We start from the raw sequence: 26,531 nt of genomic DNA, 5'->3' as shown, positions 1-26,531 counted from the left end.
AGAGGGCGCTGAAGCTCCTGTGGCTGCTGAGTGTTGACACCGATGCTGCATCTGACCGGGAAGGTTTGACCCCTTTGTCACTGCTGTCTGATACATTCCACTGCCCCAGAAGTTGAGATGTGCTCATGTGGAGGCAGAACACGAGGGATCAGGGCTTTTATTCCGTTTGTTTGTTTGTTTGTTTGTTTGTTTGGTGACCTCTCCTGTGCCATTTCTAACCAACAGTCTGCTGCTGTGATTGTCAATCCTGCCCAGACACGACCCTCTGAAAGGAATGTATGGGAGTTGTGACCGCCTCAAATACCCTGTAGGCTTCCCTTAGTGGACAACATATTCCCCTTTGTCTTAAAGAAGAAAAGAGTTCTCTTAAAACTGTCATGCGTAACCTTTAAAAACTTTACATTCAAACCACTGTAAAGTGATGAAGCCGTGTGTTGCTGCACACAGGAAGTAAGAGGGCTGCAAGCTGTTGAGAGTTGAATTAAAAAGAACATACTATAATAATATAATAAAATTTGGACTTACTGTTAGATTATTCTTGCTGAAGTCAATCAGCAAGTAGGAATATCCTCAATAGCCACCGGGGGGCGACACCACTGACTGAATGCAAGTCCTTGATTCATAACATCAGTAAACATTTTCCTGAGAAGTGAATGGTCTCAATAATCAGTTTGTTGTTAATTATGTTCCTATTTTGAGTGAATTTGGTGAGAACACTGAGAAACACAGATGAAAAGTTTCAGAACTGCTCACAAAAACTCAGTGATTGACACACACACACATCTTCAGGTGCAGCAGCATACAAACAACACAGATCCACTAAAGTTACGCACTGCAGCTTTAAGTTCTCTTTATGATTTCAGTATCTTCTTGTTAAAGTGTGCAGTCGCTTGTGTTAAGTGTCCAGAGCAGAGCTGAACTCTTGATGCTGAAATGTGCTTCGCCTTATCGGTTGAGAGTAAATTAAAAGATAGATCTATTTAAAATAAATCATGTGGTGTCGTTGGTGTGACTTCTTTCTTTCCTCTCGGTCTTCTTCCCTTTTTTTTGAAAAACATCTCTACACACACTGTGAGTGAGCTCTTTCTATGGCTGTGGCTCTGTTGGAGCATCAGTGGATTCACACTGTGAAGACACAGGGGGTGAAAACCATTTCTTTAAAGAAAGAATACCCATTTTTTTTTTTGTTTTTTACTCCTATGTCAAATTCCTTTGAGGAGACATTTGGGTGAATCAGCCTGGGAGACTTTTTACCCACACTGCACTCTGATGAGAGCGAGTGTGGACATGGACGTGTGAAGGCAACGTGAGGGGACACGCTGCTGCTGCTGCTGCTGTGAAGGGCTGAGAAAAGAAGAAGAAGAAAAATGAACACACAGGAAGGAGGAAGTGATGTGCGATAGCTCCACTTTGTCTCTATGTGTCAGTGTGTATTAATGCCTGTGCATGTGTGTGTGTGTCTGTGTGTGTGTGTGTGTGTGCGTGTGTGTGTGTGCATTCCAGTGGGGTGTATGCATGAAATGAGCCACTGACCTGAGCTACAAGTTCAATACAATGTCTCTGAAACTACCTCGCAACTGGGACTTCAGCACCCTCAAGGCTGAGACGAGTCGCATAGGTAAGACTGATGGCACCGTGGTGCGTTCACTGACCCTTTTTCACACACTCTACACTGATGCTGTCAAGTGAAGGGATGTAAAGTGAGGAAAGACAGTGTTCTCTTTCTCCTTTTCTTCCAGAACATTATGTGTTTGTTTTTAGTGTTTAATTACGGCACAGTAATTCTTCATATAGGCTTCTGCATATCTGATTTGCACCTTGTGCATTGGTGGTTGCTGCACCGTAACCAGAGCTGTTTTTAGACCTGTACACACAGACCACTGTCATATAGGCTAATATAGAAGGCATTTTTTTTTGGAGTACAGTGAAGTGCTCAATACAAGTGGACTGACCACACTTTGTATGTATGTACTATGTACGCTGAATATTAAGTCACTGTAAACACAGCAGTGTAGACTCACTAATACTGAGCTCATCACTGTTTGCAAAATGTGAAATCAATGCAGCAGCAAACAGACGTTGGTCTGATAGAAGTTCTTTACACACACAGGCACTGATGGCACTTTATTATTCACACTGTTTGTCGTGCTGCTGCTTCTCGTCTCATTTTTACAGCCTCTGTGAAAGGAAGTAGCTTCCCTCTGAGTATTTTATCTGTTGGTTTCATAATGACTGAATATTCTACCCCGCTGCCCCCTCGGGAAGTCTGACTTGATGACCTGGCATCTCTGTCTTGATGCCTCTCACAGTTTCTGCTTGACTTTGACGTGTTTCATGGCCGATTTCATGCCGTGGAATTTAGAGTGACGCAGGCACTTTCAGCAGGAAACTGATGCAAGAGCTCAGCTCCTGCACAGCACTGACCCACATGCTGACAGTATGTGTGTATGAATAATCTCTAGTAATGAGTAGGTTTTTTTTTTTTTTTTTAATTTATTCAAAATATTAAAATGTAAATTGAAGTTCACGCCACTTTCTCTACTGCGGCTCACTTCCTGCACCTAAGCCCATAGAGAAAATCAGTGATTTTACATGACATCACACAGGAGTTGTCTGATCCACTGCTGCCTCCATCACTAAGTAGTGACATCAGTGATTGAAACCCTTCAACTGAATTGACCAAAGTAACACAAACTAACCAGAGCAGGCAGCAGATAACCAGCAGCTCCTGTGTCCCGCAGAGCCCTCTCTGGGGACAACTAATATTGCATTATTATTAAATGTGTGATCATTATGCACAAAAAAAAACATTTATCACTGATGTTTTGCACATTATTTTCATAGGAATAAGCTTTTAACTATTAGGTTTCACCAATTCTTTCACACTTTCACACCTTTAATGCTGACCCCGAAGATCATTCTTTATCATATTCATCTTGATGTCAAAGCAGGTGTGTGTGTGGCCAAGGCGACTGAAAAAACTGAGGATACAAATCAAAACATGTGGCATTTCTGGACTCCTGAACATACAGCGGCTGATCATACACTTTAAAGTGGCTTCTCATGAAACTGTGAATGAATGTAATCTGCCATTCTCCGGGGGGCCCTTCTCAGTTTGGGGCCCCAGGCAATTTCCTGTGTTGCCCATCCAGTGTGCGAAAGCACTCGTTCTTCTTCTCACATCTTTGACGTGACGTAGACGTTTGGCCACATCATAAAGTCACTTTAAAGGAAACTGCGTGTTTGAGGACCAGGTGTGACATCAGCCCATGTGTGTGTGTGTGTGTGTGTGTGTGTGTGTGTGTGTGTGTGTGTGTGGTGGCCTCACTGTTCCCAACAGCACTTCTAACAAAATAAGATCACAGGACCCTGAAGCTTATGAGGTGGAGGCCTTTCAAAATGAGACCGGCCCTGTGGAAATGATGTGGAAGCTTCCTGTTTATCCCACTGAGGCTCTTCTTCTTCTTCTTCTTCTTCTTCTTCTTCTCTATCATCTTGTGTTAGAAGACACGGTGAGCAACAAGGCTCAATCTCAATCTCTGCAGAACCACAGCATCAAACCTCCACATCACACAAGTATCAGTTCCAGTTAAAGTCACATCTCTGCCTTAAAATATCTGCAAACAAGTGGACTTAGATTCCCATGATGCCACTCTGCTTCATGAAGTCATCAAACAAGGTCTTTTGTAGAGACCTCTACTGGCAGAGAACACATGCTGTGCCCTTCAGTCTCCTTAGACCCTTTTCTCTGACCTTTGGTCAGTCTGTTGTGTTGTCGCTGTAGAAAGTAGCTGCACCACAGGAAACCGGCCTGCTCTGACATGCAGTTTCCTTCCGGCCAAAGTACAGCAAACAAAAACAGACTGAAGTGAGTGAGCGAGTCTCTCAAACCATAATGGGTTGATGCAAATAAAAAGGAGGAAGTGCTCAGCCCGCAGATCAGTAGATACTTGGGTTATGTTTCAACAGCTTGGATTGTGTCACGGCACGCTGGGGATTGTTGTTCCTGACATGTTTTGCTCCAGCTGCTTTCTTGTGGTGTGTTTCTGCCAGCGCGCTCCAGGAGTGTGATGCCTGGAGAGGGAGGCTCCAGCCCCGGCTCGCCGCGCTCCTCCAGGTCCATGGAGCGGCCCCTGAAGGCCGGCTGGCTCAAGAAGCAACAGAGGTCCCTGGTGAAGAACTGGCAGCAGCGTTACTTTGTGCTGAGGGGAAGCACGCTGACCTACTACAAAGATGACAGGGAGAATACTGTCCAGGTGAGACACTACCTGTCTGTCTGTCTGTCTGTCTTATGACATTTTTACTTTGAGACTCGTCTCTTGGGCCCATGGTTGCTACGTGTTCTGCACATGCCTCCACCGCTCAGCCTCTCTGTCATTATGCTGTTATTATGGTGCGTCTGTGTGAGACTCATGTTGTGCAACTTGTGGGGTGACAATTGCATTGCAGAGGCCATTATTATTATTATTATTATTATTATTATTATTATTATTATTATTGTTTCCACGTCTGTACACAGCTGTCCACACTGTGTGGCTATAAGTTGCATTTTCTGCCTCTTCTGTTTAAAGTTTGTTCATCTTTAGAAAACGTTTGACAGTGTGTTTCTATGTGCTTCCCCCTGTTGATTCTGACTGAAAATACTTTGATTATTGTGTGTAGGGGGTGTAGGGGGTGGAGTGGCTCAGTGGTTAAGACCCTACCTTGTGTACCAAAGACATCATGGTCGCAAGTTCGATTCCACCCCTGGCTAATTGTACTTGATTCCATTGTAAGTTGCTTTGTCAATGACATGACATGTAATGTGTGTTTATCTTTCAAACACACGTCTAATGTTGGCATCTGGTCTTTCTGGAGCTAGTTCATGGTTTGACATTCACACGTTCACTCACATTCATTCAGTACATCACACATTCACACACTATCAGTACAGACATTAGGGGCAGTGTCTCGCTCAAAGACCGGCCAGTGACTGAACCTCTGATGACCTCCCACTGATTTTCAGCCGCCCCTTCCGCTGCACACAACACACTCTCTCTGTGTTTCCTAATATAGCGTTGTTCAGATCTCTCCCCTGTGCTGCACACAGGAAGTCATTTGTTTTATGTGAAGATAGACGGAGGTGCAACATTGTGGTAGTACAGCAAGGTGTTCAAAAAAGGATCCAAAAAAGAAAAGAAAAACGAAGCAGTTCCTCCCGTTACTCCCTCTGTCAGGTCTGATAGTTTTGCTTGTTAATAATAATAATTATTATTATTGTTATTATTATTATTAGTATTAGTACTAATAATAATAGTAATATAAATAAATAAATAAATAAAATTATAATTTCTCTTGGGGACGATGATGGACATACTGTAGGCACAAAAATCCCCCTAAAAGTAATTTTACTTTAGCTCTTGCTCTATAAAGAAAAAGCGAAGAGTAGGGCCGTGTTTGAAGAGGAGTGGAGATTCAAACAATGAACAGAAAAGCATCTTCTTTTCATTTCCAGTGTTCATCACTTCACATCTGGCTTGGAAGTCATTCCCAGAGAGTGGGCCGACACCCACAGATGCATTTGCTCGAGATATTTCAGATATATATATATATTTCCTACTCTTGATGACCACTCAGAAGTGCAGTTTGCATTCAGACTAACAGGGCCGGGAATCAAACCCACAACCTTCAAGTTGAAAGACGACTCACTCATCCATACAATAAAAAAAAAAGAAGCATTTATTATAGCACTAATTTTGTCATCTTTAAAAGGTGGTGACCACATAAAATGTTTGATTATTGGCCCGGTTTGGGCCTTTTTATGTGTGGAGTTTATAAATGTCTGAATGGTCTGGCTCCGCCCCCACCTCTCTGATCTGCTTCAGCCTCCCTCTCGGGCCCTGAGGTCAGCTGACCTCCTAACCTCGGTTGTCCCTAAGACCAGGCTGAAGGGGATTGGGAGTTTGGAATCTCTGTTAGGGTTCTTCTCTTCCTGTTTTTAAATCTCTTTTAAAGACACATTTGTTTTCATTAGCTTTTACAGCAACGTGATTTGGACTTTTATTTGTTTTACTAATTTGGTGGGTGTTCTCTTGTTTGTGCTGTTTTATCGTATATTTTATGCTCGTACTATGAACGTAAAGGTTTTATACTGAGCAGCACTTTGGTGCAACTTTGTTGTTTAAAATGTTCTTTATAAATAAAGTTGAATTGAATTGAATTGAATTGAATTGAATTGAATAGAATAGGATTGGATTGGATTGGATTGAATTGAATTAAATTGAATTTGAATGGATTGAATTGAATTGAATTGAATTGAATTGAATTGAATTGAATTGAATTGTTTGAATGGATTGAACTGAATTGAATTGAATTGAATTGAATTGAATTGAATTGGAATTGAATTGGATTGGATTGATGGGATGTCCAAAAACATGCAGAGGTTAATTGGACACTAAATTGCTTGTAGCCGTGAGTGGACGGTTGTTGGTCTCGTGTCCAGGATGTCCCTTGCCTTTCACCATATGTTGGCTGGGATTGGCACCAGCAACCCCACAACCCTTATTGTCGGATGTTAATGACTAAAAACTCTGTATATATGTGTGTGTGTGTGTCCAGGGAATCATCCAGCTACGACACACCAAAGTTAACGAACTCCCTCCAAACTCTGACGACCCCGGAAAGTACCTCTTTGAGATCATTCCACGTAAGCATATACAGTAAATATATATATATATATATACATATTATATGAAAATGTGCTCTGGTCCAGTTTGGGTTAATGTCCCTCTCTGCTGACTTGTCTGCGTGTTTCTATAAAAGCTTATCTGGATGACAGGAAGTTAGAAAGTGCAAGGAAACGATCAGAATCTCAGTCACTTCCACTCATTTCACAGGTTCGACTGTTGACAGAGTGCGCTGTCCATATGTGTTCATGGCAAACTCCCAGAGTGACATGGAGGAGTGGGTCCGGGCTCTGCGCAGAGTCGTCGGAGTACAGACGAGTGGAGGTTTGGTAAAATCTTTCAATGTTACGAAGAGACTGTTTCTATAACGATGATTACGTACATGCAGAGGTGAAGTAAAAGTACCACTATTTTTGATAACACTAAAAATGTATTGCATGTTTAAAAATGTATTTTTATGTAAAAAAACAACAACTTTACTTTAATGTGCCAGTCAAACTGGGTCAAAGGTCACAAATGCTTCAACTTTTTCACTCACACAAGGACTTTAATTAACGCGAATTCACCTGTCCTCATTATTCACTTCAAATATTCCTCCTCAATTCTAGCAACGCGAGTAAATGGAATTCCTAAGTTTCCACCTCTGCCTACATCATCATCATCATCATCACATGACTCAAAGTCATTTGTCAAACTTTTTTTTTTCTTTCTTTTTTTTTATCTTTCATTTATTCCAGAACAAAAACTGCACTTTTTTTCCAGGGGAAAAACATTATGAAAAAGACTCAGGAACAGGAAGTTAATGTTGATGTCAGACGGAGTCAAACAACAGCTGATTTTTTCCTGTTTGCAGTTTTTATGCTAAGCTATTTAGAGAGAATGGTATCGATCTACACATGTACAAATTATTTTATGCATACACATCATGGCATAAATACATGGTAAGATAAACACACACACACTAAGGTACAACTTTATTGACAATTACTGGAATTCATTTTCCATTTTGTGTGTACGAACAAATTAAAAAGTAAAAGTAAAACGAGATGAATTAAGTAAAACTGTAAAAAAAAATCTGTAACAAAAAACAGGAAAAGAATAAGATATATAAGGTATATTTGACACAGGGGTAAATGTTTTATTGTATATAATCTTTAACCTTTTTTATCTCTATATATATATATATATGTATATATATGTATATATATATATATATATATACTTCAAATAATATATATATATACATATATATATATATACTTCAAATAATATATATATATATACTTAATGCTTAACACATTTATTTGAGCGCCACCAATCAAAACATTTAATCAAGAATATAATTGTTATTGTTCTCCATGAATTTTCACATTTACTGTTTTCCCCCAAAAAACTGAAAAAATAGTAAAGCACTTTATTATTTCTTGATTAAGTTGTCAAATTATAGATATTAACTTATATTCCTGAACAGAAAAATGACTTTTAGTGGTTGAATGTCATAAACCCAGTGAGCCGGCTCAAATCTGGGCATAAACATTTCTATTCAGTTTGTTATTTGCCAAATAAATAACAATAAAATAGCATTTATTGTTTTTAACAAGCAATTGAAAGATTTCTAAAATATTAAATGACAGGTGGTGTCATACACTTAGTACATGTTAATTTTGAAGTCTCTGGTCATTTATCGTGTGCGTGTTTATCTCTGCAGTGTTTGAAAAGAGTCTCATCGACACGGTGACGTATGAGCAGCGCTTCGGGCCTCGCATGGTGCCGATCTTGGTGCAGAAGTGTGTGGAGTTCATTAAAGAACACGGGCTGGATGAAGAGGGCATCTTCCGCCTGCCTGGACAGGACAACGCCGTTAAACAGTTCAGAGACGCCTTTGACGCTGGAGAGAGGCCGTCCTTCCCCAGGTAACTCACTCACACTCCTCTGTCAACAAAAGGATTTGAAAAATACATTTATCATATGATTACCTTCCCTTTTTTTCTTACTTGAAGACACTGCAAAGCCAAATTTGACAAAAATATGTATAAATGGTGGTTTTCTGCAGGGTATGAGAAAATATCACAGGAGAAAATGACAAAGACATTTGTCAACATAGTCGTCTTTAACACCTAACCCTCAAAATGTCTGGACTTTTGCTTATTTTAACCACAAAAGAGCCAAACAAATGTCCTGTGAGTTAAGTTCTTCTGCCCATAACAATTTAAAATGAAGGAAAAAACAAGTTTTATTGAGAAAAAGCAGTAGAGTTGTACACAAACACCAGATTTTGCGTGTTCAATTTGAAATTGGAACAGTAGAAAACATATTTAAAAGTACATTTGTGTCCTAAAACAGGCCATAAAATATGTGCTATGTACAGGCATTTTTCCAACTCTCTCCTCTCTGGTGACAGAGACGTTGATTCCTGCAGCTTCCTGCAACAGCACGAGTGAAATTACCGTAATAACCACACGTCCACACGTGCGATGCACTCGATGTTCAAGGGTTAAAATGCACTCGGTCCAAAGATGTCCAAGCCTCACTGTCTCAGGCTGACAAATGATCACTAATGGGGTCACATGGTGGGTGTAGTGGTTAGCACTCGTGCTGCAAAGGCAAGGGTGCTAACCACTAGAACAAGGTTTGCATGTTCCCCACATGTGTGCATGGGTTTTCTACAGTTTACTCCCACAGTCCAAAATGAGGTAAATTGGACTCTCTAAAATTGCCCGTGAGAGTGAATGGCTGTTTGTCTCCATGTGACACTGACAGACTGGCAACCTGTCCAGGTTGCACCTCACCTTTCGCCCTGGGTCTGCTGGGATTGACTCCAGCTCCCCCTGTGCCCCTCATGTGGAGGATAGAGCTCTGTATCTGAAGTCCTGTGAATACAAAACAGAGGAAATGGTGAATATTCAGTGGCTGTCAAGTGGTTTATTTATCACGAGCCACCGGAGACACACGTGGGACAAATTCACTGGAGCCAAAAAAAGAAATCTGTGTATGCATCCTTTAGACCTGGTTGTTCATTGTAAGGCAAGTTTACTGCGTACGGTACGTACAACGACAACAAAGTATTTCAAAGTGCGTTATAGTAATAATAAGAAAAAGAAATACATGAAAGATATAAAAGGCACAATCAAAACATTGAAATATGTAATAGAATAAATCATAATATTAAACTGTATTTGTATAGATTCACAAAAGGAAACGTCAACAAAATATGCAAATAAAACACAGGGTGGAATAAAAAGGAGTAAAAAAAAGTCTTATTCTTTAGCATAGAAAAAGAGAGAAAGAAAAAGAATGAACTGATTTAGCAACATTATATGAGGAGACTTCACTGCTACAGAAAATGGCCTGACTTTTATCAATCATCAGCATCAGTGGGTTCTTTTTTTCTGAGAAAGGAATGAGAGGTGAGGTGCACGATGTAGAGAGACTGATACACGTCTGTCTGCTCACACAGCTGAAGCCAACACCACATCCTGTTCTGACAGGAAGACGCGAGAGTGTCTATATTACTCAACATCACTTCTGACAGAGAGCTGCTGGTTATAACCAGACACTGTATTTCATGGTCTAATGAATGCCATTTTATTTATAACATCAGTAAACATTTACCTGAGGAGTTCTTCTTCACAGAACATGGTGTCACTTTTGTAAAGTATGGCAGATATGATTGACAGCTGGCCTTGTCCAGTAGGAGCCTGGTGGCAGGTGACGTCTGTGAACATTAACATGGCCATGTCAGCAGAATCTCAATCTCAATACAGTCAGAATCCATACATCAAAGGTTTTTAGAATGTGCAACATAGAGTGTCTTATATCCTTTTTTTCAGTGCCTAGACAATCTGATGAACAAAAAAATACCTCACAGTTCAAAGTTCACATGGCTCGTTTTTATGAACAAAAAGAAAAGAAAAACTGTCTAATTTTGTGACTTAAGCACAATTATTGCTACTTTATATCACGACTAAAAATGCGATCATAACTTTGACTCAACAACACATAAGAAGTCGAAAAAAACAACGAGTTGTGATTTATTCACACAACAAATTACAGTGGGTTCACCTGCGGGTGTAGAATCAACCTTTAAAACAAAGTATTTACGTATGGTAATACTTGGGTGGAATGGACCTTTAAATCTTGAAGTGCATAGGCAAAGTAGTATTGTAGTAGTATTGACATGATGTCACACACATTTAGAAAATCAGAAAAGATCCAACAAAAAGTACAAAACTTAAACTGTGATTGTGTAAAAACCGTAATAGGTATCAAAACACCGGTTTTCTTTTCATTCCTATGAGAAAATCATTGACAGTTCTTGTGATTTTGGAAGAAGAAGTAACCCAGGACAATAACAGTAGACACTTGTTTAGCATTGCAAACCAACAGAGAAGTTCTCCCTTGGCACAGCTGTATGTATAATGAAATGAAGCCTTGTGTTAGTTCATGCTGACAACCAGCTGAATCCAGTCACAGACACTCTCACGCCAAGGTGGTCCATTTAACTCACTGGCTGTCAGCCTTTTTCAGCGCAGAACTGCCAAGCGTTTTACAGCATTTTGACTGATTGTCCAAGACCCATAAAAAACACTGTGTTCTATGTAAACACCGAAAGTACCAAAAGAAAGAGTAGACTCTCTCCTTTCATCGGACGTCATTGGCAGTGAACGGTTGTATTTGAATTGACGTCTATAGGCAGCCAATGACTTAAATAACTAATTTCTTGTTACACCAATGCCTTTGTTGCCTCCATGTTGGGTTCACTCTTGAATGAGGGTTTCAAAAAAATGATTTAATTATCATTAAACTATCATAATTGGCCATTCTCTGCTCACAGAAGCGCAATAAAAGACAACTCCATATAACTGGTGGCCTTTGATCGCTGCTTCTGTCCATGAAATTCGATAGAAGTTGAGAAGTGTTGTGATTTCCACTCGTCCCGCCCGTCTCTGTCTCTGGTTTCCACAAAACGCTCAATTTCACTTAAACCTTTTCAAATCTTCTGTGCCACAAATTGAAAATGTGCATCAATGAGGACGAGAGTTTGTGTTTTCTTGTCCAAAACATGTGAGTGAGCCAACTTTAATTCACAGAGGCCCAAACACTGATTTCCTGCCAAACATTTGTCTTCACCACCGGATATTAAAGTATAACAAAGACACTGTTTACAGACAAATGCTTGATATGATAGTTTGGTCTCATCATAATAAAATAGATCGAAGATCATAACCACATGTGGTAAACACTCAGGTCATTATTCATAAAAAACAGACACATACTGTATTCATCAAGTAGAACCCAGTGAATATTACATCAGGCTAAAGCTGGCTCAAAGGTCTCCATTTACACCGTGTGACTAAGCATTCTTTCGCCAAACACCCCCACAATGTTCAGTAATTGAGGTATAAATGTCAGTTTTAATCTAAGTGGATTTTGTTCCATCGCCTGCAGTGACACAGATGTCCACACAGTGGCGTCACTGCTCAAGCTGTACCTGCGGGAGCTGCCAGAGCCTGTGATTCCCTGGACTCAGTACCAAGACTTCCTGGACTGTACCAACCTGCTGGACTGCAGCAGCACAGGGGTAACGTGGCAACAGTGTGTGTTTATACTATAATGTTTTAGTTACCACTTTAGGACCTTTTTTACTGGTTTGAACATTGACTTTTTAGGACCAGACGTCCAAAACCTGGTCCTACTGAGGTAGAACCTCATTTATGAGGAAAAGTTCAGAGATAAGATTTAAATTGTGTTTAGTTTGTGGTTAGGGATAAATAACACCTTTTATTTTAGGTCAGATGTGTCTGAACTTTTTTTTTAACAAGGGCCAGATTTGATAATGTGAAGATTTCCAGGGGCCAACGGTCCTTTCAGACATTAAAGGTTACATACAAATACACTTTTTATAATAATTTTACTGTCATTGTCATGATTATCATTTATAAATATAAAATTCCGCCTTTCTTTAACATCTAGAGTCAGATAACATGTACGTATCTGTCACAACTCGTTTCAAAGCAAAACTCCTGACCAGTTAATGGGGATGACTCATGGGCCATAAATAATGCATTATAAGAACCGAAGGTGCAGGCCATACAAAATCTTACAGAGGGCCGTGATTGGCCCGTGGGCCAGACTTTGGACATCCCTGTTTTAGGTTGTCCAAATGAATGGAAGTCAATGCAGAAGAATAGCTGCACAAACATCTCTCTCTCTGTGTCCTTTCAGGGTTGGGACATGTTGGAGAAACAAATCTCACTTCTCCCCAGAATCAACTACAACCTTCTCAGCTACGTGTGTCGGTGAGTGGAAGCTGCAGCACAGAGCATCAGTGGTGATGTGCGCCGTGTAAATATTGTGCTTGTGGTGTGTTTTTGTCTCCAGGTTTCTGTTTGAGGTGCAGCAGCACTCCAAGGTGAATAAGATGAACGTGGAGAACTTGGCCACAGTGATGGGGATCAACCTGCTCAAACCTCAGATAGAAGATCCCATCACTGTGATGAAGGGTGAGAACACAAGTCATATTATATTATGTCGTCCAAAATGTGACAAAAAAGTCATAGGTTAGTATGTTGTCCAAAATGTGACAAAAAGTCATATGTTAGTATGTCGTCCACAATGTGAAAAAAAGTCATAGTTCAGTATGTCGTACAAAAGGAGACAAACAACATGTGTCATACTTCGGAATGTTGTTGAAAATTTGATAAAAATGTCATAGTTTAGTATGTCGTTCAGAAAGTCATGGTTTAGTAAGATGTCCAAAATGTGACAAAAAATTCATAGGTTAGTATGTCTTTCAAAATGAGACAAAAAGTCATAGGTTAGTATGTCGTCCAAAGTCAGACAAAAAAGTCATACTTAGTATGTCGTCCAAAATGTGACAAAGGAGTCATAGATTAATATGTCGTCCAAAATGTGACAAAAAAGTCATAGGTTAGTATGTCTTTCAAAATGAGACAAAAAGATCATGGGGGATTTAAAATTATAGGTCAAAATATGAAGGAGTCACTGGAGGTCATATATGCCAAAATGTGACAAAAAAAGAGATACATGTAGTATAGAATAATAAGGTCCAAAATGTGACAAAAAGAATCATAGTATAGTATCTTCGTCCCAAATGCTTGACAAAAAAAGTCATAGTATAGAATAATAGATCCAAAATGTGACAAAAAGTCATAATTATAGTATATTGTCAAAATGTGACAAAAAAAAGTCATAGGTTAGTATGTAGTCAAATGTAACAAAAAGAATGTAGAGAGTAATAATAAAATGACAAAAAGTCATAGTATAGTATGTCGTCCAAAATGTGACAAAAAAGTCATAGTTCAGTATGTCGTACAAAAGGAGACAAACAACATGTGTCATACTTCGGAATGTTGTTGAAAATTTAATAAAAATGTCATAGTTTAGTATGTCGTTCAGAAAGTCATGGTTTAGTAAGATGTCCAAAATGTGACAAAAAATTCATAGTATAGAATGTCGTCCGAAATGTGACAAAAAAGTCATAGTATAGTATGTCGTTCTAAATGTGACAAAAAAGTCATAGGTCATTATGTCGTCCACAATGTGACAAAAAAGTCATAGTTCAGTATGTCGTACAAAAGGAGACGAAAACGACATGTACGTCACAGAACTCAAGTGGCTTAATGGGTAAGGCGCTTGCCTCACATGCCAGCATTGTGTGTTCAAGTCCCATCTGTAGCAGATCAGTCATTCTTTGGTATATTGATAAAAATGTCATAGTTTAGTATGTCGTTCAGAAAGTCATAGTTTAGTAAGATGTCCAAAATGTGACAAAAAAGTCATAGCTTAGTATCTCTTCCAAAAACACCAAAATCAAAACTAAGTTCATGTTATGTGGAAATTGCACAATAAACACAGTTGAATCAATTCAATCTAGTAATTGATAATGAAATAATTGAAAAAGTATATGAAGACAAGTTTCTGACCACAAGCTGTGCTGGAAGCCCCACATTAAATATCTGGGCACTAAGATGGCCGGGAGCATTGGAATACTGACGAAAACGAGACACATATTGAATCAGAAAACACTACATCTTCTGTACTCCATGCTTAGTTTACCATATATGTTCTATTATGTGGAAGTTTGGGGAAACACAGGAGCACCTAACAAAATATTTGCACGCTGCAAAAATGTGCAATGTCATGCACACACTAATCATCTGTTTTGTAATTCACAACTGTTGAAAGTTATGGACACTGTCAAATTTAAAACAGCACAATTTGTTTAAAGTGAAACAAAATAATTTATTAGGAGTTCCTAATTGTCTTGACAAATGTATGTCTTTTCACAATACCAGTAAAAGCATCTGCATCAACAGTACCTTCACATACTAGATAACCCATGCTGTGGGCACTGATGCTCTCCCATACCAACAATCTTGGTGGTTTTTCCACCAACAGTCTGGATGGGCATTTTTCATCTTTGGCACAATGAGTCCGATGCCATTTTTTTTGTTGAAACATGGAGTCATCTCACCACAGAATATGTTTTCACTGTCTTTCAGTCCTTCTCAGATAAGATATGGCCCAGAGAACTCGACATTTCTGTTCAGATTGATATATTGTTTTTCTTTGCGTAGTACATCTTGAGAATGCATTTCTTGATGCAGTGGGAGACTGTGTGACATGACAATGTTTTTCCAACTTACTTCCAAGCCCACGTAGCTATGTCCATTATGGTAGCATGTTCTTATATAATGCTTATAATAGTACTTGCTCAATGGTCGCACATAATCTGCAGCAGTTTCAGCCCTTGGCCTTTATACACCACTGACTTCCTGTTTATTTATTTATTATTTTTATTAATTTGTTTGTGTTATGTATATTCACTATTATGTACAGTTGTCGCTAAAATGCAGGAAAAGGTGTGAAATAACAGTGACAGTCCTCATGTTAATGACAATGTCAATCCATGTATGAAATATATGAAATAAAAATGTATCCCCTCCATCAAGTATTCTTTGACTAGTTCCCAGTGCCTACGGATTAATATGTTGGCTTAAAATGCTCAACTTAATGTGGCTAAACTCTAAAGTGATTTAAGTGGTCATGACGAGAAACGAGACATACAGTGTAAAACACTTTTTGTTTGCATATTCCCTTTGTGTCTTGAATTTGTTTGCAGTGAGCTGTAGGCAATCATTGCCACATGATTTAAATTATTAGCCCCAACTGTGGTGAATAGAAACCCAGCAGATGAGGCTCACTGGTGGTAGAGAATTCTCATTAATCTTGTCATCATTAAAACTTTGTTCATACAGTTTACAAAAGTCTGGAAATGCATTTGCTGTTTGGCATTTACTGTCAGACAGTGGTCAAGTGTGAATCAATGGTGTTGTGCCTCCAAACATACAAACAACTAAATGCAAATTAATGTTTAAAATGTAGTCTCACCCCAATCATTTGTGTTTGCTTGACTCGCCTGTTTGGAAGCGGGTCTGAGTAAGAGTTTAATTCTGTTAACAGACTGCTCTCTCCACAACAGGCAAGCTGGGCACAGTGGGGCCTGATTTATGTGCTGACAATCTGTGGAGCCTCAGTGTGTTCTCTGTGCATTGGAAGACATATCACTGCTGGAAGCTAAATAAAAAATCAATCCTAGCGAAGCTGCTTGGTTATGGAGAGCGTCCGCTTGGCTGGAGTTTAACAGTGTTTTAACTCTCCACTGACTGAGGCAAGGGAAACAGCCATCGATCCCCCAACAGCCCCAGCCCCAGCCCTCCTAATCCAGCCCCATCAGCCCCTGCTCTCTTTTGAAAAACCTTTTTGATGTGCATGCAAGTGTGTGTGGTATACTTCCATTTCCTTCAGTATCAAAAACCAGTGTGCAACTGTTGGTAAACACACCTTTATCTGAGTTTAGCCACCTTTTGAATGACTGTGCATGCACATGCATGTAGCCTGACGCCACGGCTCCTTCTTGTGTGAAGTTGGACTTTCTAACAGTTGTGTCAGAGAGGATGAGGTTGTCTAAACTATGGACTATCTTGGGCAATGTCAAGGACAATGTTCTGGTCAAACCCAGGAGTAATTTCAGTCTGAGACTGACCCTAGTGATGAATAAAGCATTTATGTTTCTGATTCTGATTAAGAGACTCAGTGGCATATTTATTTATACTCACTGTAGACTAGTCAAATAATATGACAACACTACTTTAAATGTCTACATTTCTACAAAGTAACTCAAGATATCATACCAGGGCACCTGGAGTCCTGCTGCAATTCAGAGCTCAACTCTCTAAAAGCAGTGGCTATGGTTATGGACAGCCCCACCCAGGCTTGCCACCTTGAGAGACTCCCCAGACAGTGTGGTGTCCTTCCGCTTCCAGTGCACCATCATCACTCAGGACCTCAAGTGGGAGCTGAACATCAGCTCCATCACCAAAAAAAAGCATAGCAGAGGATGTACTCCCTTTGGCAGCAGAGGGAGTTCAACCTGCCAGTGTTGAGGATAGTGCACGTCTACACGGCCATCATCGAGTCAATCCTCATCTCCTCCATCACCATCTGGTTTGCTGCAGCCACCAACAAGGACAAGAGCAGCCTGCAGCGAATAATCCATTTATCATCATCAATCTGCCGTCCCTCCTGGAACTGCACACCTCCAGGACCTGGAGCAGGGCAGTTAATACTGTGGCTGACCCCTCCCAACCTAACTGCACTCTTTGTACTGTTTTCTAATTTCATATTGCACATTTTTCCATATTGCACAGATTTTAGTTTTCATTCAAATTGAAATGTTTCTTCTGTAATGAATTCCATTTTGGTCTTTAATTGTTTCTAATATTTTTTTTTTCCTTTTCAAATATCTATGTGAAATATATGTGAACCATCTTATTGTGAAAACTTTATCTGATCCTTGATCTTGATTTAGTGTGTTGTGATTTTAACATATGTTAGCTGATTAGGTGATTCTGTCATGCTCTGTCACTTACATTAAGTATCTTGTTTTGTTTCTCCCTTCATGTTCCATGTCTTGTCTTCCTGTTTTATTTTGAAATCACTCACTCTTGTCTCTGTTTCAGGTTCCTGTCTACCCCGCCCCCTTCCTTGTTGGCGTGCACCTGATCCCTGATTGTGTCTACCCCACCTGCATCCTATCACTCCCTAATCAGACCTCCCATTCAGACCCCTGCTGTCAGGCAAGCTGAGGAGCTTGGGACAGTTAAGAAAGAGCGGCTCTGTTCTTCTACCAACTGAAAACCACTTTGGAGGAGCTTACCAGCCCCTGGTACGGTGGTCTCGGACCTGATTGTCCTGGCCTCCTACCAGGTGACTTCACTTGCCAGTCTTTTGCTCATCACCAGAGTAGATGAACAATAACCTGCTGATGCTCCATGATGTAGAACTTGCGAAGGAACTGTCTTTTTTACCAGCCTACATATATGACCAATAACTGAGCAGTTTGGAAAAGGGTTTTGTTTGCAATTTATGGTGCGCATGACTTTTTTGTTTGTGAACTGAACCAACTGAAAAATGTGGAGCAAAATCAAGTGTGGACCAACAAAATGACTATTAGGTGAGAACTTTGCAAGTCTGGTTGCTTTTATGCCTATATCTCTAAGGAGCTCCCCCTACTGTTTCGGGGTACATATGTTACACCACCGTAAACACCTATCTATCCATCCATTGCTTACCGCTTTATCCTCACTGTTGTAAAAACTCACCGCTGACACTACCTCCCTGCATGCCTTCCCCTCTCCAGGCCATGAGTATTTATTTTGGCGAACATATAGAACAACATAGAAACATTAGTAAAAAAAAAAAATGCTTTTGGCTTCTCCTATGTTACATGTTACATGTTACATGTCATTTAGCAGACGCTTTTATCCAAAGCGACTTACAATGGAATCAAGTACAATTAGCCAGGGGTGGAATCGAACTTGCGACCATGATGTCTTTGGTACACAAGGTAGGGTCTTAACCACTGAGCCACTCCACCCCCTATGTGTCACCACAGTGGGTCAGTGATCCACACAGTTGATATGGCAAATATTTGTAGACCCTATTCATCTGGGCTTGGGACCCCTCCAAGATTGGGGTCAATTTAAAGTGTCCAATTATATAGACTTTGCTCAGGGGGACCCCAGCCCTTGACCTGACAGGGATTTAAACCGGCAAACCTCAGGTTATAAGCCCAATTCCCTTCCACTCAGCCATGGGCTGCCCAGAAGCATTAGTAACATAATATTGCAAGAATAAAAAAAAAAATATATACTATATATACCATAGTAATGTCAAAAAGTGTTATTGCACAACAATTGTTGCTTCCAGAAAAGTTAGACTAGGTGCAGGTGCACTTTCTGGTTTGCTGCATTTGTATTTGTTTCAAGAAAGACTTGGGCCCAAAACATCTCCTGGTTTGTAACAAAGAGATGTTTCTGGCAGCATCAACTGATGTGAGGAATTGATTGCTTTTTATCATTTGCCTAGTAGCAAGTGTTTATTAAAACAAAATATGTGTACCTTTGAGTACTTTTTATATACTGTATGAGAATACGCGAGTATTCAAATAAGCATGTTAATGAGCAGACATAAGCAGAGCACACTCTGAATCACCCAATGTCCTTTTTCAGTTAAGCAAATAAAATATCTGTCGAGCATCATTACTGTTTTTTTTATTTATTTATTTTTAAGAAGGAAAAAAGAAAGAAAGACCATCATGAAATGTATGCATGACAGTTATCTTTAGATAAATACGTGTGCTGTGTTGTGCCCTCTCACCTCTGCGGCAGCCTTCTCTGACTGGCACTCCCTGATCACCCTAATGAGGCTTGGGCACAAACCAGGGCGAGAGGGCATCGCCATTAACTGGTGTCTCCCCCATTAAAATCACCTCTAACAGCCATGACCGTCCAGCATGCAGGCGTCCTCCAAGACAATTAGTGGCAGAAAAAATAATGCAAATACAAACCAGAGGAGCCGCAGTGAAGAAGAAGCACAACACAGTGGCTTTTTAAAGTCAGGAAGGTGACGTGAAGGGGAAACAGGGAGACATGCTGTCCAGAGGGGCAGCCAGTGATTAGTAACATCAACTGAGCCATTGTCACGGTGATGATGTTGTTTGGGTGAGGACACAGTTGAATGGCAGAGTGACGGGTAATTACTTAGGAGAGGTCACCCTGGGGTGATGGGGGGAAGGGTAGGGGACAACACTGCTGGGGACCTGCCCGCTGCCCCTCCATGTCACTGACAACAACCTCCTGAACTTTGCATCACCCTGCTACACAGAGGTCAGTGTACGTACACCACACTACACAGCATGAAGTATGGAGGCAAGGGGTCAACAGTATTTATGTGTACGTGACATGTAAATCTGACTTTACTCACTCGTGTATTCATCCTTTGTTTTTTACTCTGTATTTGTATCATCATCACTGAAACAAATAACTCATTGGATGACCGCGAATACATTTTGGGCAGGATTTCCATCCATTAAATGTATGTCACCCCAACTCAAACCAAGTACCTCCTTGTAATATGCTTTGTTTGAGTTGGTCGATCTCGTCTTTATCAAACACAGTCAAAATAAAATAATTACATTAAATAGCCAAAACTGATTTACATTTATTCAACTCAAACTAATATTATTAGTATAACATTTTTTATATATATATATATATATATATATATATATATATATATATATATATATATATACTGAACATTAACAAGAAACTCATCAACAGATTGATGACAATGATTTATAAACTGATGACTCGTGTCAATACAAAGACAATTTGCCTTTAAAAGCCAAGTTATCTGTTTCAGGCAGCATAGCTAAGGCAAGTTGTGACCAGTTCGAACCCACCATGAACATTTTTACCATTAACAACAATATGTAATGCCTAAATACTGGTATGAGATATACATATAACATATATAGCAACAGTACAAAACAGTGAAATTCTTCCACCAAGCTCAAACTAAACTGTTCAAAAATGCACTTTGAACTTGACAGAGAGCTTAGATCGCTTAAGTGTTTTTTTCTCTGTGATGAACACAGTGTATGGTGCAAAGTCAGTCTGATGTCACAGAACAAAACAAAACATTCATAAGTGTCACTGACTGTGTGGACGAATACTGTTTGTCCCTTATGAAAACAGCTTGATTTTCAGCTGCTGTATCTTTGCATTCAGATTATGTTCATAACCATCTTCTGGAAAAAACGCAAAGGTGTAACCCCATGATGACACTGCCAACATGGTTGAAGACTTTAATGCCCACAATCACGACTCCCACGTCCTCTGTATGTACAAATATATCAGTGTGTCTCAAACTTTTTCAGACTAAGGACCACTTAACCCATAAAAAAACACTCACACACCACCTAACTCAAAATAGCCCCAAAACAATATGCCAACTTCAACAGTTCACAAATTACAACCTCCTAAAATGAACTAGTTGGTTTAACATTAAAAACAACAGGTAGTTTGAGAAACACTGAAATTAAAACATTGACATTTTAAATTTTCAAACACTAGCGCAGTGCTCGTGCAAAATCTGTTTTTGTGTGTGTGTTTGGTTTGTTCGGTGTGTTTGAGTGCTCATTGTTTATATTACACAGCAAAAGTTCAGTGACGTTTTTATTTGTCTATGGTAGAAAGCAAACGAAATATTTCCTCACTGACGCTCTCGTCAGCCGCGCTGTTTCAGAGCAAAATCACACCCCCAGAATGTGGACTGTGTTGTGATTGGCCAGCCAACGAGAGCTTTCACACTGTCCTGTGATTGACCAGATACCTGGAAGTGACGCTCCCCCTTTGGCACGATGGATGCATCTCAGCAGCTACAAGGAGAGTAGTTCTTCTTCTGCAGTTGAATGTATGCAACCGGATGTGCCTGGACTAGTGCCCGCACCAGGAGGAGCTACGGTGGTGAGGTTTCCTGATGACATCATCAGCAAACGGAAGTGCCTTTCCACTTTGCAGATCCCAGGAAAACAATTAAACCCTATTTTCTCAGCAGTGGCTGAGAAAATGCCAAGGCAATGATGCAGATACACATACAAAAGCAGTGTTAATTGGAGCTCCCAGTTTTTTTTTTAGAAAAATTTAAAATTGCGTATGGTCTTAACTTTATTTGTATATATAGTCCATGCGGCTCTCCACGAATATCTCCGGACCCTGTTTGCTTTCATTTTTAAAAGTCTGGCTGCTTCAATGGAGATGTTCACCAAGGGGCAGTGTCGTCCTGTATCAGTCCTATTCCGACTGTATGTTTTCATTCCTTTCAATGTGGAGAATTACCTTTCCACAGATGCTGGTAAAGTGAGCACCAGCTGGAGTAACTTTGTCACCTCAGGAACAGTCTGCATCAGATCCTTCTGGGCCAAAAAGCTGAGAAGTTGTCTAGGACATTTACATTTGCTCAGCCTTTAGTCTAACAAAGGCAGGTTCTGCAGTTTGGTGTCATCAAATAGAATAAAATTTTGTGAGATTTTAAAAAAAATATTCGACGCACCACGGCCCTCTGCGTAGAAGAAGAGCACCCCTGCAGCGACATGCACCTGTTACCCATTGTGGGGCTCAGCACTGCCCCCTATCAGTGTGGCACAGTACTTTCTGCGTCACCCTGTGCGTTTTCAGAGGAGATTGTTCTATGACAAGGGAAGCTCAGCTTCCTCTAAAATGTCATAAAATATATGCATAATAAAATTTGTATAATTCTATTTAAATTTCATTACTACAGTATACTAGAACTCAATTAATTATGACTGATTCGTTCAGAATCAGCTGTTTATCACAGATCTTCTGACAAGATTTTATTCTCATACATTCCCATAGCAGCACAGCACATTAAATCCAGTGGAAGGTCAGCTGATCATGAGCGAGACAGTGATTGGACAAATGGGGAAGTTCAGTGTCTCTGGGAGTCAATGGAGCAGGGGGCGGGGGCAGATGCTGGGCTGATGCATGATGATTAGAGGAACTGGCTGAAAGGCCAAACCTATGGGGTAAGATAACTGTCAAAAAGATGCGCACATACTCGGTTGTGATTTATTCAACATGAATACGAATTGACAACCATGAGAATACGATTCTAAAAGATACAACGAAGAAGAGAGAGAGTGAAAATGACGTTGTGAACATTACATATAATAACAGAAACGGAGACAGACAAACGAAAACAAAAATATGCAGATGCGAAAACGCACACAAACCCCAAAACATGCGGGACAGAAAACACACGCAAGTCCCAAAACACATGCAAGTCCCAAAACACATGCAGAAACAAAAACACACATAAACCCCAAAACACATGCAGGACAGAAAACACTGACTACCGGAATTTTGCTTTTACCCCCCAGAATGCATTGTGTGTTGGTCACATGGTGTGGCGAGCTCAATAATATGATCATGAGTCTGCACAACTTTTTTGACATACGCGCTGTGTGAGCAACTCCATAGGAATGAACGGAGCCAAAGGGGCGGCGCCCTATCCAGTTCTTATAATACATCCATGAGAAAACCTCACTGGATCACAAGTATCCATTCTTACGACCCACATAAGTCATCAACTGAGCGCTCACGGTATCATTTCCGGGTCACTCGCAGCAATTGCGACATTCCCTTTCCGTAAGGACTGTGGCATTTGTGAATTTGTTTCAGTCGCAGTAGGCTCTGCAACTGTTCCTGGTGGCTCTGTCACTTCCCCTCAGGCTTTGTCTGTGTTTCTGAGCATGATGTGTGTGTGCATGCGTGTTTGTGTGTTCTTGTGCATCTAACCATGTAACAAGCACTTTACTTGTATCAATTTTTCGACAGATCTTGTTGGCTGGTCTGCAATATTTCACAAAATAATAGGTTTGGGATCTTCGTGGAAGGTTTGGCTGCCCCGGTGGTCTCCTTTAGCTCATTAGCTCATTACGGCAACAACACATTAAACCAGGGGACTCTATTCACAGCACTGCAGGACGATACATAGCCTCTCTTATTATTGTGCGGCTCTCACAAGAAGAGGAATAACTCAAAATATGCAAGGTGACAGAGATATCGTCTCAATAAAAAAAACATTTACACAAAGCAAGTCGATCCACTTTTTTATGTTGATAAGAGCATTAAAATGAGGGGAAAATAGGGACAAAAAGAAATCAAGGGACGTTAAAATAGATGAAAACGTGCAGTTAATTGCGATTAACTATGGCATTAATGTGATTAATCGCAGTTAATTTTTTTAATCGTTTGACAGCACTACTTTGTGCAGATGCTTATGTCCGATTAATAGGTCTCTGAAACATAGCTGATGAGGTGATCTGAGTGTTTTATTTTGAAAACCGGACGTCAATGTTCTTAAAAATCAGCTTGACTGCAGGCTTTTTACCGTAAATCCCTTTGTAATTAAGGCATTAAAATTCTACGTCAGGTACTTTAACTACAGAGAAAGTAAGGGTTTAAGATAGCTTGATGGCAGTCGGATAACCTCATAATAAAGGTTCTTTGAAGGTTTCTTTTTGAAAAACAGTTTGCAGTGCAGTTATAGTAAATACAGTTTCATCGTTGCATAGTCCATTTTAGTCAGGAGGCTACTTTTCGTTGTGTTTAATTTTTAGATTTTATATCCTGGCCATGCATATATTAACTGTTGCATTTGTCTGTTTCAAAGATGTCAGCTCCCTACCCCCCATACTGAAGGCCTTAAAATCTGCCACCAACGCCTACAACACAATCATAACCTACCTCTGCCCTTCCCGACAAAATCTCACTCTGAACTGACTTCAAAACTTGAGAGCCCTGATAAACTGTTGTAATAGTTTCAACAACATTTATCAATAAAAAGTCTAGGGACCCCAAGGGTTCTAAGAAGAGGTCCTAGAGCAGGGGTGTCAAACTGATTTTTGTTCAGGGGCCACATACAGCACAATTTGATCTTAAGTGGGCCGGACCAGTAAAAATAGTTAAATAATAGCATAATAACCTATGACCAACAAGAACTCCTTTGTTTTTTCTCCTTTGTTTTACATTTAATGAGGGATATTTTTACAAAACATGACATTTCTTGAGAAATATAAGTGCAATATTTTTCAACATTTTTCAACAATATCATGCCTAAATTTACTATTTACCCATCATCTATAAAGGCATGAACATTTAGTCACAGGTATCTGGAATTGAAAAATATTGCATTTGACCTTACGTTTAGATTGTAATCATAGTGAGAAATTTTGACAAATTCATCCTTTGGGCCGGATTGGACGGTCCTGGCCCCCGGGCCGAATGTTTGACACCCCTGTCCTAGAGGTTTCACAGAGAAATATAAAATGAAATATGAAAACAAATTTCATAAAAATTAATCAAGCAACACTGATCATGGACCCCGATAGCAAATACTACATTGTATTGCTTAAATATACAATCTAAGCCTCCCTAGATAATCAGTTAATTAAGAATTAATAAAGAAGTGTGAGTACAATGATGTCAATGAAGAAGTGTGCTTGTTTTGTACACTTTGAAAGCTGCAGCACACTCGCAACCAATAAGGATGACGCCAGTCAACAAATCACACATGTAACTCAAGAGGATAAAGCTGTCGTTACAGGTCTCCTTAAAGTAATCCAGGAAGGCAGCAAAACAAGAAATGAACCAACATCATCTACCGCTTTATCCTCCACCAGAGGGTCGCGGGGGGTGCTGTGCCAATCTCAGCTGACATAGGGCGATAGGCAGCGTACACCCTGGACAGTTCGCCAGTCCTAGATGGCTTGAGCATTTTTAAAAAATAATATTACATGTTACATAAATTGCTATATGCAGTAGGTGTGTACAATTTGCTTTTGTCATGATTTAGGTTGGTTTGTCCTAGACCCCCCTTATAAAACAAAGTTTGGGAAACACTGAGCCAAACCTTCCACGAAGATCCCAAACCTATTATTTTGTGAAATATTGCAGACCAGCCAACAAGATCTGTCGAAAAATTGATAAAAGTAAAGTGCTTGTTACATGGTTAGATGCACAAGAACACACAAACACGCATGCACACACACATCACGCTCAGAAACACAGACAAAGCCTGAGGGGAAGTGACAGAGCCACCAGGAAGAGTTGCAGAGCCTACTGTGAGTAGAGGAGTGGAGGCTCCAGCTCTCTCAGCAGATCAGCTCTACAAAGGACTTTTTCTGTCAGTGCTTTACCTCCCTTCATATGACTTGTCACCACACTCTTCCTCTTTAGTGCTGCTCTCTCTCTTAGATGAGGCCTTGTTAGACTGAGGATAGAAGCGAGGCACTCTAATGCATTCAGAGGAGATTGGATTTGAAGTCTGGTTCCCCCCATGCTCTTCCTCCGAGGCTGGCCTATTGATTGTTGTGTGTGTTGCTGCTTCCTGAGATCCCCGTCAAGCCTCGTTATGGCGGCAAAGCAGCTCTGCCTGGCTTTGGCAGGTAACAACAGTGGTGCAGTCTGAGATTTTAACAGAACTCTACCTTCATCACCCAAATTTGAGCTAGTTTTTTTTTTTTTTTGGTTTCATCTTTGTTACTAAATGGTTATTGTTTCAAATGGATATGCATTCCTCGTAGAGCAACTGTCAATCAGTTTTTAAATTTATAGTATTTGTTAGAGTTATTGTTGGTGGTGTGTAGTATTTATTGAAATATATTCCCAAAAAAGGCTGGGAGAGAGAGATTTATCATCAGAGAGAATACACTGAGGTAAAACAGATCATTTTAATCTCACAAATGATGATGCTATATAAAAGCAAGACAATGTGTTTATTTAAATTCTATAACAAGGCCTATATCGTCCGTCACATGAACACCTAATTGACTCATACTCTTCATCATCCTGCTTGTCAATGCTGCAGGGAAATCTGATCATATGCTCTCTTCTGGCTGTACCACCAAGTTTT

At 40.0% G+C, this 26,531-nt stretch overlaps 1 protein-coding gene across 1 annotated transcript; it reads left to right on the top strand.

Annotated features, from left to right (window-relative positions):
* Positions 1 to 1,101: 1,101 nt before the first annotated feature.
* Positions 1,102 to 17,885, top strand: LOC122769517 (rho GTPase-activating protein 25-like). Its single transcript, XM_044026079.1, has 10 exons — positions 1,102 to 1,618; positions 4,054 to 4,256; positions 6,598 to 6,685; positions 6,876 to 6,989; positions 8,374 to 8,578; positions 12,114 to 12,246; positions 12,891 to 12,964; positions 13,047 to 13,225; positions 16,953 to 17,040; positions 17,801 to 17,885. Exons 1-10 carry the CDS (start codon positions 1,555 to 1,557, stop codon positions 17,883 to 17,885), a joined length of 1,233 nt encoding a protein of 410 aa, XP_043882014.1. The 5' UTR covers positions 1,102 to 1,554.
* The last annotated feature ends 8,646 nt before the right edge of the window (positions 17,886 to 26,531 follow it).

The sequence above is a fragment of the Solea senegalensis genome, linkage group LG5 (genome assembly GCF_019176455.1).
Source record: "Solea senegalensis isolate Sse05_10M linkage group LG5, IFAPA_SoseM_1, whole genome shotgun sequence".
NCBI classification, from domain to species: domain Eukaryota; kingdom Metazoa; phylum Chordata; class Actinopteri; order Pleuronectiformes; family Soleidae; genus Solea; species Solea senegalensis.
The sequence above is the reverse complement of the archived record's forward strand: the minus strand, read 5'-3'. Positions and strand labels throughout refer to the sequence as shown.

Excerpts from the sequence above, each read along its gene's own strand:
- LOC122769517 (XM_044026079.1), top strand. The coding sequence starts at position 1,555 with ATGTCTCTGAAACTACCTCGCAACTGGGACTTCAGCACCCTCAAGGCT. Across the intron at positions 12,247-12,890 it reads TGGACTGCAGCAGCACAGGG|GGTTGGGACATGTTGGAGAA; the intron begins GTAACGTGGCAA and ends GTGTCCTTTCAG. Across the intron at positions 13,226-16,952 it reads ATGTGACAAAAAAGTCATAG|CCCCACCCAGGCTTGCCACC; the intron begins GTTAGTATGTTG and ends GGTTATGGACAG.